A 12,376-nucleotide genomic window follows, 5' to 3' on the forward strand; every position below is an offset into this window, starting at 1 on the left:
CCCTGCCGGGAGGGCTCCACACCGCTCCAGTCGGCTGGGAGGGAAGGATGCGGGCTGCCCTGCTGGGCTTGCTGCAGGGCGCTCCCGTCCTCCGCGCCGCCGCCCCCTACAGGGCGGCCGGAGCAGAACAACCACCACCACCAAAAAAAAAAAAAAAAAGCAGCCGTGCCACCCTAGGATTGGGCGGAATGCCGCCTCCTACAAGCTGCCGCCCCAAGCACCAGCTTGCTCGGCTGGTGCCTGGAGCCGGCTCTGCCTCGGGAATGGAGGTTGTTGGTAATTCTGAAACGTTCGTAACTCTGAACAAAACGTTAAGGTTGTTCTTTCAAAAGTTTACAACTGAACATTGACTTAATACAGCTTTGAAACTTTACTATGAAAAAGAAAAATGCGGCTTTTAACCATCTTAATTTAAATGAAATGAGCACAGAAAGTTTCCTTACCGGGTCAAATCTTTTTTTTTTTAAAAATTTCCCTTTATGTTTTTAGTAGTTTATATTTAACACAGTACTGTACTGTACTTGTTTTTGGGGGGGAGGGTCTCTGCTGCTACCTGATTGTGTACTTCCAGTTCCAAATGGGATGTGTGGTTGACCGGTCAGTTCATAACTCCAGTGTTCGTAACTCTGAGGGTTCTACTGTACACGAAAAGTCTCCTAGATTGTTTTCAGAGGTTTCTAAGATCTTAATTAGATTTACTCCCTCTCAGAACTCATCTACACTTGTGCCAGCAGGTAGGGTACGTGGCGCTACGTGAGATAGCGAAAGGCAGGCTGTGTCTACACTTACTGAGGAGTATAGCTACACGTGGCATTGAAAGGCTCTGGCAGGGGGGAGGCAGTGGGAAAAGTCTCCAGCTGAGCTTCAGGAGACTTTTCCCACTGCCTCCCTCTGCCAGAGCTTTTCTACTTTACTTGCCTAAGCGGTGCCTCACTGTCTACACAGCTACTTTATATCCGTGCTACCTGGGCATGCAGTAGCTAACTCTCCACATCACCGCACGTGTAGACATACTTTTAGTTGGCTTTAGAGGTGGAGGGGGAAAAAAATAAACCCAATGGAAGATGTTAAAAAAAACTCAAAGATTTTTTTAAATAGTGTCTATGAAACATGTTTCTTTAACAGAATACATGATTTGATAGCATACAAAGGTTTTATTTCATTAATTTGCAACAAGCAGCCTAACTCAGAGCAGCACTGGTTGTAAATAAAACAGCCATCCCAAACTCACATCAGTAAAGCCTTATACCGCCCCACATGTTTAATTATACATAATGTTTCCCTTCCATACAATTTTGGAATGACAAATTGAGTTAGAAAGTTTTATCATACCTTTGCTTTTGTGAAAAATTTGTGTCTTAATAGCTCGGCTGCTGTTGGTCTAGTAACAAAAGAGGGAGAAAAATAGTTATAATTGTTACTTTGAAATGTAACATTCTTCCAAGCTGCTTGCTTCATTCACCACAACCTGCCTACAACATGAAACTTTGCCAGCTGACTGTTTACCCACAACCCAAGACCCTGAGTCAGCTGGCACGGGCTAGCCGTGGGTATCTAGTTGCTGTGTAGACATATCCAATAAGGACAGCAAAAGCAATGGCTCTTTTCCAGATGTATGCACTTCAGTTCACGCCTCTGCTTTAAGGCAGACGGTTACTAAATACTAATTCTGCATTAGGTTAGTTATCTTTGGAAAGTGACATATATAGACATTACACATTTAGGAGGTGCACAGATATACCTCTGGTTATCTGCTGGCACCATTTGGCTGAAACTGGTTTGTGAGCTCTTCTAGGCCTTGGCTACACTGGCGCTGTACAGCGCTGCAACTTGCTGCGCTCAGGAGTGTGAAAGCGCCAGCGCTGCACGCTCGCTCGCAGCGCTGCACGCTACTCCCCTCGGAGAGGTGGAGTACATACAGCGCTGCGAGAGAGTTTTGCATAAGTCGGAAACATATACCCGTACGTTACACAAAAATTTCTGCAACTCGAAAATTGCCTTGCGACTACACTCGCGCTTCACAGCGCTGCCGCAGCAGTGCTGTGAATTCCCAAGTGTAGCCAAGGCCCTAGATCGTTACTGCCTTTGTTTTACTCATCTGTACATTTTCTAGCACAATGGGACCCTGACTGGGGCTTCACGCCCGTACCATAGAATAAAGAAATAGTAATAAATTGAGAATTGCAAGTCCATTTGCTTTTTTCCCCCCCAATCACACCCTTAACACTGAACAGACAATCATCTACTTGTAGGGAGAGGATGATTTAAAACTGCTGTATCAGGATATTTTAAAAGGATTTGCATGGATGAGAGAAAGTGTTATGGGAAATTTGCCAATATTTTATGTAGCTGCCCTTAATAAATAGTCCTTATAACCAAATGAATCAAGATTGCACTAAGAGCCTTCTTATATTTGCAAATTTAAAAACAATGTACAGACGCTCCCCAGGTTACGCAAGACCTGACTTATGCAAATTCGCACGTACGGAAAAAGTTCCATAAACCAGAAATAGGATTTTCGAGTTGCAGAAATTTTTGTGTAACGTACGGGTATATGTTTCCGACTTATGCAAAACTCAAGTTATGCAAGGCTTTCCGAAACGGAAGCGTAAGTCGGGGGGTGTCTGTATATTTTAAAAGCTCCACAGGTAAATACATAGTTCACAACCTATCATTTCTGATGTGCAAAAAACACAGTGCAGCTTGAATCAGAAGTGAGACAAAAATCGCAATTAACTCTCTGGGAGTACAACACTGAGCAGTAAGCTAGTCAGTACTGGTTAATCAGAATGGAAGTTGTGTGTCTTGCCAGTCATACACAGTATTGAACATTTATCCATATTTTTAAAAAATGACAACGGCCAGGAGAACTTATTGTCAGACAGCAGGTCCTCTGCAATCTTCTTGGCTCAAAGATTGGAGAGCTAACTAGGACAACTTTTATTTATGGGGGGGGGGGGGGTTGCTTATAAATGTATGTATGATATAACTGGAATGGGGTTTTGCTACATATGCCATGTAACATATCTATGTAAAGGTTATGATCTACTGGTTATGTTCATCCGAGTTGTATGTAGGCACCATGTGTGTGTTCAAAGTTATGTATACTTGCTTGATTTCTAAGTAAGCTTTGTGAGGCATTTGGTCAGCTTCTTTAGGAAGGAATTCGCAAGGTTAAGTACCCGATCAGGAAGCATTTGGGGAACAATGCATCCTGGAATGCTCCAATCCACATAAGAAGTCTTCCTGGAGACATACAAGATACCATGTGGACAATGGCTTCTGCCTGTAAAGACTGAGTCGTGCATGGACATGTGACTTGCCCAGGTGACTCCAGAACTCCATCTTGGAGCTGGACTTCGCATAGAAGTGAGGAGGGGGGTCTCCACCCACAAGAGAGTCTATTTAAACCCGTGGGAGACCCCCTCCATTTGGTCTTCAGCTGGCTAAAGAAGGAGCCTCTCCACCCCCTCAGAATACTGGAAGGAAACTGGAACAAAGGACAGTAACTACAGGGGGTGTGAGTGATTGCTGGACCCAGGCTAAAAGGAGATTAGCCTGTAAAAGGGAACATTCTGGAACTGGTGAGGATCTTATCTGTATTTAGTTTGATTAGACATAGATTTGCGCATTTTACTTTATTTTGCTTGGTGACTTATTTTGTTCTGTCTGTTACTACTTGGATCCACTTAAATCCTACTTTCTGTATTTAATAAAATCACTTTCTACTTAGTAATTAACTCAGAGTATGTATTAATACCTGGGGGAGCAAACAACTGTGCATCTCTCTCTATCAGTGTTATAGAGGGCGAACAATTTATGAGTTTACCCTGTATAAGCTTTATACAGGGTAAAACGGACTTATTTGGGTTTAGACCCCATTGGGAGTTGGGCATCTGAGTGCTATAGACCAACACACTTCTGTGGGCTGTTTTCAGGTAAACCTGCAGCTCTGGGGTAAGTAATTCAGTCCCGGGGTCTGTGTTGGAGCAGACGGGAGTGTCTGGCTCAGCAAGACAGGGTGCTGGAGTTCTGAGCTGGCAGGGAAAACAGGAATAGAAGTAGTCTTGGTACATTAGGTGGCAGCTCCCAAGGGGGTTTCTGTGATCCAACCCGTCACAGTAGTTTTACCTTTTTTCAGGGTCTTTCTGTAGGCATGATGAAATCATCTTCCTAAATGATTTCCCATACTTCTTCAGCATTTCTTTATCTTGCACACCAGTCTCTAAAGAAGGTGGATCATTCTGTAGTGTCAGCATTAAAACCTGAAAGAATTAAATTCATTGGAAACATCTAGAAAGACCAAAAATTCTTAGAAGTGCAGTCTAGGGAACCCCACACATACAGCAGCCTGATGCATTCTGGAGATGCACATCTTTAACATGTTAGGAGTTGAGATACAGGCTTCAAATTGAAAGTAAGATCAGAGCAAGTTCTCAGGTCAGTCATGCCAGCATGATGCAGCCCCAAAGGGAAGAAAAGGGGCACAGAATTTCTGCCAAGCCTGCTCATTCTATAGGCACTAGTCATATGAGACTTTAGATTCAAATGCTCAGTTCAGATTTCCTGCAGGTATCTTATTGTGAGAGAGAGGGAGTTAGAAAGAAACATGGCTAATTATGAATGTAAAAACAAAGGATAATTCTCTCACACACACACACACCCCAAGTGGATGATTTCTTCTATTCCACTCAACAAAACAAATATTCTGAAGAAAAAAAAAAAGAGAAAATTATTCTTGCCTCTGTCTTACTCTGTCACCTAGATACAGGTTTCACCAATTTTAGAAGAGGAACCAGCCTGCGGCATATTTAAAGGTTTCCACTGTTCTAAAAATGCAGTGGTCCATCAATTCATGCAGAATTATACAATCAAATGTAAATGGCGGTTAATATTCCCAAGTCACAAATATGAAAACAACAGAATTACAACTTAAGTGACCTTTATATTCCAGGATCTGAACTTGTGGAGTTTGACTATAGTAATCGTAGAACTGATTGCAGGCCACAAAACCTACTGTAAAATGTTTTTAAAATTCAATAATACTTTCTTATGTGATGATGGAAAACAACATCTGCTAAATCAGTGAATATTTGACTGTTGCTTTGCAGACCAGGGGCATTGTTAACATGAACACTGCATTTGAAACCAACTCGGTTGTTAAAGGCCTTGTCTGCAAAGGACAGTTGCACCAGTTTAACTTATTTTAGTTAAACTCGTGCAAACTCCTGGCTAGACTCTTATTTCAGTCTAAGACAAGCTTATTTCAGGTTAGCGTCAGGCAATAAGAAATGTGCTTAAATTAAACCAAAATTTGATACTCAAACTGAAATTAGAGGCCACAAAAGGCTTTGCACATGTTTAACTGAACACGTTTAAAAACCAATTTAAATTAAACTGGTGCAATTTCTGTGCATAGACAAGGCATAAGGCAGGTCACTTTTCAGACTATTTGTCAAACCCATTAAATGTTTCAGTTTTGAATAAAATAATTGTTTTCCAGAAAACATGTTTGTTCCATTGATGCTAGCTGGTGAAAACTTGCCTTTAATTCCTTAGTGATAATCAGGGTAAGTGGTTGCAATTTTTTGCAAGAATTTGAACAATATGCAACAGCAACACAATTCTAAAACCTATTTAAAAATCTGGAGTACACGAAACAAGCATTTGAAGAGAAAGGATAAGTCTTCTGCACAGCAAATATCTGACAAAACAATTACCATATTAGTCTGGAACATGTCTGCATAGCAGTGGTCTCCAGGTCTCTTAACCCATAACGCTGTGTAGCAAGCGACAGCTAGTACAGTCACAACACAGCAGACCAGTAATGACGGAACTTTTTTTTCAGTCCATGTGCTCAGTTAACTCGTTTACTAGAAACAGGTATGTCTGAATATAAGGGCATCTGAACACATAGAAACAGGTCCTTATTTTCTGAATGCTGAAGTCTTAAAATCCATTGCATCCTATCCAGCCAACTGCACCACTACAACAGGAACTGGTTTTCCTTTTTTTAAAATAAAGGTTTTAATACTTAAATTTAAGCAAGGGGTAGAAAGATTTGATGTCTATTATAACAGGAGTTGAAGTATTTTTTTGTGTGGTTTAAGCAAGGTTTGTTTTATTCTTTTAATGGTAAAAATTGTGTCTGAATTCCGTTGATAGATAGATAGGATGCTACGAGTCAGTCATGGAGGGTCACAGATGCTGTGATTTTACGAGACCTCTGTAACTTCCTCAAAATTGCACTAATTCAGCCCCAGGCAGCGGGGCTCAGACTTCAGAGCAAGCCCAAGCCCCGCTGCACAGGTCTGAAACCCGAGGCCAACCCCTACCGCCGTAACTTATCTTTATGAGGCCTCCTGTGTAGTAGGGCCCCAGCCAATTGCCCTGCTTGCTACCCCCTAACACTGGCCCTTTGTACATTTCCGCGATTTTATCTGTGACTTTTAATAAAAATACATGCCAAAATGTTTTTTTTATTTATTTATATATATATATATATATATATATATATATATATATATATATATATATATATATATATATATATATATATATATATATATATAACTGCCTTTTTTTTTTTTTTTTTAAGTAGCAGCATGGGGGAATCTGTCTCTCTTGCGGGATCTAAGGTTTTTGCGGGTGGGAGCAGGATAAAAATGGTATTCAAAAAATATCCTGCACAGGGCTCTAGTTTAGAGCAACAACCCGCCCCAGGCTTAAGTGATGTGCCTTTAAAATGGAAACATCTGAACTAAACCAACAAAAATACCATATTACACACAAATCCCAGCTCTGTTCCCATAGTTATAACTCCCACAAATAGATATCAGACAGTTAGAGCTGACAAAAACATACGGTGAAACGTACTACCTCTCTGACAGAATGAACCCAATTACCTTTCGGGAATACCCAAGGCTGAGACCCTCAATTCATTTTACACAGGCTACTCAACAGCCACCAGATAGCAACTTTCAGTCTCCAGCTGGGCTAACATTCAAACCAGGAGAAGAATGTAGAGCCTCTTACCTCTATTACTGATCCAATGAAGTATCCAAGCCCCCAGTTAAAAACTCACCTGGGACAACTGGTTCCAGATTTTATGAGTAGGTGGATAGAAGGAACACTGAGGTAGGAGAGGACTGATTATCTCCTTATCCAGGGGTCACTGGGTGCCCTATTAGATGCCTTTGAACCATTGGTTTTTCTACAACTCTAAGACTGCTATGCTGTTTTTAAAGGATCCAGGTGAGATGTCTAGTACTACTCATGAGTATCTGCGCAGGGAAGGGTATAGATTTGAACACTACTATTCTCTATTTTAAGCACATAAACACAAAAAAGGAATGTAACTTTTAAAAGGACTGAGAGTCTGGTGGTACAAATACAAAAACAACAAGAGGAAAATTGGACTGACCACATTCTTTCAAATAACCTCAGGAAATACTGTTTAATACCGTTTTTTGTCACCACAAGTATTTGAAGATTACCGCTCACCTTCATCGGTGGGTATTTGTGATAAGGAGCTGCCCCTGTAGCCAGCTCTATAGCAGTGATTCCAAAACTCCAGATGTCTGCCTTGAAGTCATAACCTCTGACCTGAAAAGTGACAAGATATTACTCTACATATTTTTCATTATCCCAACTACACCTCTGCCTACAGGCTTTGAATGGAGCTTGTCAAATGTTTGCATCATTTCTTTACCCTCAAGGACTCTGAAAGGCACACATCTCCCATTAACCTTCACTGGCATTGCAATTATACCCAGGAAAGAACATGCCTTTCTTTACCTTTCAGTTCCTTCCTGGCTGCAAATCAGAAAACCTTAGGTAGAACAGTCATACCTGAGGAAGACCAGATTTGTAGCTTGTAAAAGAGTTTTCATATGCCACACTACAAGTACTAGGCATTGGGTTCAACCAGGCTTTGGCTTCCATACTAATATGGAAAGTCGGACTGCTTGGGTATGATTGAAATAGTCATAGTTAGGGGATTGATAGGCACAGCCCCGCACGCAGTCATATGTCTAACCGGCTACTTTGTTAAACTAACTGCAATCACGTCCAGTCCTGAAACAGGTTAGCAATCTACTCTTTGCACTGGGAAGTCCATGCCAGCCTGGAGTTGAGCCAGGCCACTGAAATTCCTCATTCCTGCTTATAGAAGCCATTGCTGATATTTAATATTTTGCTTTCCATTAGATTGTCTTTTGGTTTAATGGGTATTAGTAGTTTCCACATTAGTGAACAAATCTGCCCATCTAAAGCCATATAACACTTTAACCTCCACTATGCAAAGAAAAAAAATATTTCATATGCCAATAAGCCTTTTTCCTCATTAACATTACCTAGTGTTTTGGCATCTGAAATGGAAAGTTTACTTTATCCACTGCAGGGAAGAGACACTGTGTACTAACTTTAATGAGAACTACAAACCACAAGTGTTTTGCCAAAATGAAATTGTTCGCATTTCCTGCTCTCTAGACAAATGGGAGAAGACTGCAATAGTTGAATAAGTGCAAATTTAATAGCAGTATTGCACTAGATAAGTTAACAACTAGTTTAGGAGAAGATACTAATTCTGATGAAGCCAACAGTTTTGCACAAACTATCTTTAAGGAACAAGACTATTGTTGCATTTTGAAGAACACTTCCAGATTTCAATTTATGGTTCATCTTGTTCTATATTCGTATGGTTAAATTAAATTTGATAAGTTTACTATACTTCATTTACCTTGTACTAGTTCCTTAAGTGCTGCAGGCAATGTGTGTGTGTGTGTGTGTGTGTGTGTGTGTGTGTGTGTGTCTGTGTGTCATCTCTGGACACTCCATATCTAGCCTGCCTGGGATACTCCAGTTTGATGGAATTTAAGTGATAGTAAAAGGAGATTACTACCAGCAGTTTCTATGTAAACTTGGCTTTATACGATTACATTAGTAGAGAAAAATATCTCTGTAAAGTTTAATAAAATTAAGTTGCATCACACTGTATGTGGCTCAATAATGCTGGAGAATAAATTGAAACTATAATCAAAGAGACAAAAAACAACAGTGAAGTACAGTGTTAGTCTTATAGTAGGTGCACAAATACATCATTTTTTTTTCCAATAAATGTTAACCACCTAATTTATAGCTTCCGATTACAGTACAAAATCCTGCTTGTAAACTGAAGTCAGTGGGGAAGTTTTCAAATTCCCATAAACTAGTTTAATATAGCTAATGGCTACCCAAAGGGAAAACAGCTCTTCACCTGAATTTTGATCCAGAATATACCAATAGCCTTCATTTGTTTATACTTTATGGATTTAGATCAATGAAATTTACCTCTTCAATTTGTGCTGTAAGTTGTTTTCCAGTCAAAATGTGCATAGCATTTAGAGGGATAATGGTGGGATAGGGAAGTTTATCCCAAAATTAAGAAATGGAGTTGGGTCAAAAATTCTTTGATATCTACCTTTTCTATTTATCTATAACTCAAGATATAATTGACTCACAGCGACACCTGCTGGAAGGGAATGGGATGGTACAACAGCCTTTCAAAATAATTTCTTGTAATAATTCCACACTCACAGTCCTTACGAACTCCTATAGTCCCCAGAATATCAGTGTCAACAGAAAATACTAGATATATTTATAATTAAGTCTTTTCATTTTAGTTACATTTTCTTCCTGGTTAAAGATCTTTATAACCACTTTATCAACCCCTTTCTTTGATCAGTTGGTTTTTCATTGATCTAATCCCCTTCTCCTCCTTAATCACAGACATTCTGGATACAATTAGCCTGTAGAAGTCCAATAAGGCCCAGGCGACATCACAGAATCATAGGACAGGAAGGGACTTCCAGAGATCATCTAGTCCAGTCCCCTGCACTCATGGAAGGACTAAGTATTATCTAGACCATCACTGACAGGTGTTTATCTGCCCTGCTGCTCTGTCCCTTGTGCTTTCAGTTACATGAGACAACAGCAGACATCACTTCCATTCTCAGCTGATCAGCAGTTCAAGGAAGGAGAGAGAAGCCAACATCCTAGAGGCAGCCATTCCTTTTCAAGGGATACAAATGCTAATTAGGACTTCAGTAGGGGTGGAAAATTCGGCAGGGTAATGAGTCGTCCCCTGGGTCCCATCTCCCCCCCCCCCCCCCCCCGTTTTCCTCCACACCAGTTACTGACATTTACATTTGTTTTGCCTTGCTGGGAGTAGTCTGCACTGCATGTTTAAAAAGCAAATATTCTTTTATCCTTCCCATCATCCCCAATATCCTCCACTTTAATGGAGCAAGTAGCTCCACTGAAACAAGCAGCAACCATTGTCTGAGTTTAAGAAACAATCCTGGATCTTGCATAGCGTTTTATCAGAGGCTAGCTGGGATGACAAAGGGTGCTAGAGAAAAATCTAACAGATAGAAGAAGGGCCTGAAATTGTGAGTGCTCAAATCGGTCTGAAATTTTAGAGAAAGCAGCCTGTACTATACTGAGCAGTATGAGTACTAAGCTGTCCTCTGGGAAAGGAACTGAGAAAGCCACAGTGGGTGGCATGAGGACCGAGCCACCACAGTGACCAAAGCTTTCATAAACAAACATCAATGACTTAGAAAATTGTACATGGCAAGTGAGCTAACAAGACACTACCAATTAAACAGTTACCTGTTCCATGACTTCTGGTGCCATCCAGCAAGGGGTACCCACAAAGGTTTTTCTCACTTTATTTCTGGTAATATCACCACCAGTCGCTAAAAATGCACTAACACCGAAGTCTGAAATAGCAAAAAAATGCCTACAGTGAAGAAAATATCCTGAACACGAAGAAAAAAAAAAACAAAACCCACAAGAAATCTCAGCTATGCAGACGATGGTCATTTTTCACATGGGGAAGTTTCTGAAGGACTAAGAATGATCAACTAAGGGAAATTAGTCCTTTGACAATGTTCATAACCATGGATACTATTCAATAACATTCAAGAGGTGTGAAGTGCAGTTCACACAGAGGACAGTATTCTAATTTTTAACAATGGTCTTTGGGCCAGGGAATGAATGAAGGACTACATACACCCTCAATGCACAGCAGATCTCCCACTGGTGTCAATGGGAAGTTCGCACAGAGACCAAGGAGAAAATGGTTATGTAGTAACAAACAATAAGAGTTCAGTTAAGTGAGTTATTGTCTCCTTTAGCAACATCCTGGACTTTTATGATCAAAGGCTTCTGCCTTTCCTCTTCCTCTCCCCCCCCCCCAAAAAAAACCTCTTTTTTAGTTTCTCTTTTCTTCCAGTATCTGCATCAGTCTTCTCTTCTCTCTGCAGTAACTCCTCACCCATCCAATGATAGCCCACGAAAGCTTATGCTCAAATAAATTTGTTAGTCTCTAAGGTGCCACAAGTACTCCTGTTCTTTTTCCCCCACCCACAGAGGTTTTACTCACCTCCTTCCCTATCCCATCAGCTAAAATGATTAGCAATAAATGTTGATGTTAATCCAAAAGTCTAAACACAATGTAAATATCCCAATGAGAAGAGCAGAGGGCAGGCAGGGAGCTCACATCTATCTACCATCTGTCTCACTGATGGATGTCACTCACTTTAGTCCCAAAGTCACCGGCATTCTAACATGAAGAATGTGTCCCATCACTTTTATTTCTGATATAAATAGTTTTCCAACAATAAATAGTTGAAGCTGAGATTATGGAAAGTTGTTTATACTCAAGGGATGAATCCCACAGCATTTTAGGCTTCTGGAAATAATTTGTATCCCTCATTTAGGTCTGTCCCACATTTGAGCCTTGGACAAGTTAAGAGATACCACTCAGAGCCTTTATTTCATTCAGTTTGCAGCCTCTGGAAGCCAACACTGCACTGATTAGTGCTCTGCTCATTAGGAAGACTCTGCACCAGAATGAGGGCGGGAGAGTTAGGTGTTTAAATAAAGGATTAGAACTGGTAAAACGTGAAAAGTGTCATGTGGACCACAACTGTTTCATGCAGGTGGGATGCGTAACACCTTTGTTTTCAATACTATGCTACCAAGTGAAGTATATTCTGTCAATGACCCATGACTAGATCACACAACACTTTAATTGGGTACCTGAAGTTAACAAGCTATTGCCAATCAATGACAAAGTGGTAATGTTACTGGAATCAAGAAGTGTAACCGTCTCCCACTGAAGTAGGAGGCTATGTAGAGGCAATTTGGGACTGGATGTTGATATCTCTATTGTATCAGTATTTTAAATAAGTTCTCCCCCACCACCACAGTCCAACCTGAACTAGAATTCCTTTGTCAAGCTGAAACATGAGGAATGTTTATTCAAGAGGCACCTCACAGTACTAATTTTAGTTCTAGTTATTAAATATGCTTTTAAAGGACGTTTAAG

The 12,376-nt window shown here is 40.5% G+C and overlaps 1 protein-coding gene across 2 annotated transcripts in view; it reads right to left on the reverse strand.

The window, feature by feature from the left end:
* The window catches only part of OXSR1 (oxidative stress responsive kinase 1), a 118,216-nt gene that overhangs the window by 23,736 nt on the left and 82,104 nt on the right, over positions 1 to 12,376 (reverse strand). For both annotated transcript variants that reach the window (XM_065397712.1, XM_065397713.1), the window contains 4 exons: positions 10,654 to 10,763; positions 7,504 to 7,605; positions 4,132 to 4,265; positions 1,333 to 1,381 (listed from right to left, as the gene is read on the reverse strand). In XM_065397712.1, coding sequence (XP_065253784.1) covers positions 1,333 to 1,381; positions 4,132 to 4,265; positions 7,504 to 7,605; positions 10,654 to 10,763 — 395 coding nt within the window. The remainder of the gene's footprint in view (positions 1 to 1,332; positions 1,382 to 4,131; positions 4,266 to 7,503; positions 7,606 to 10,653; positions 10,764 to 12,376) is intronic.

Source organism: Emys orbicularis, chromosome 2 (assembly GCF_028017835.1).
Source record: "Emys orbicularis isolate rEmyOrb1 chromosome 2, rEmyOrb1.hap1, whole genome shotgun sequence".
Lineage (NCBI taxonomy): Eukaryota > Metazoa > Chordata > Testudines > Emydidae > Emys > Emys orbicularis.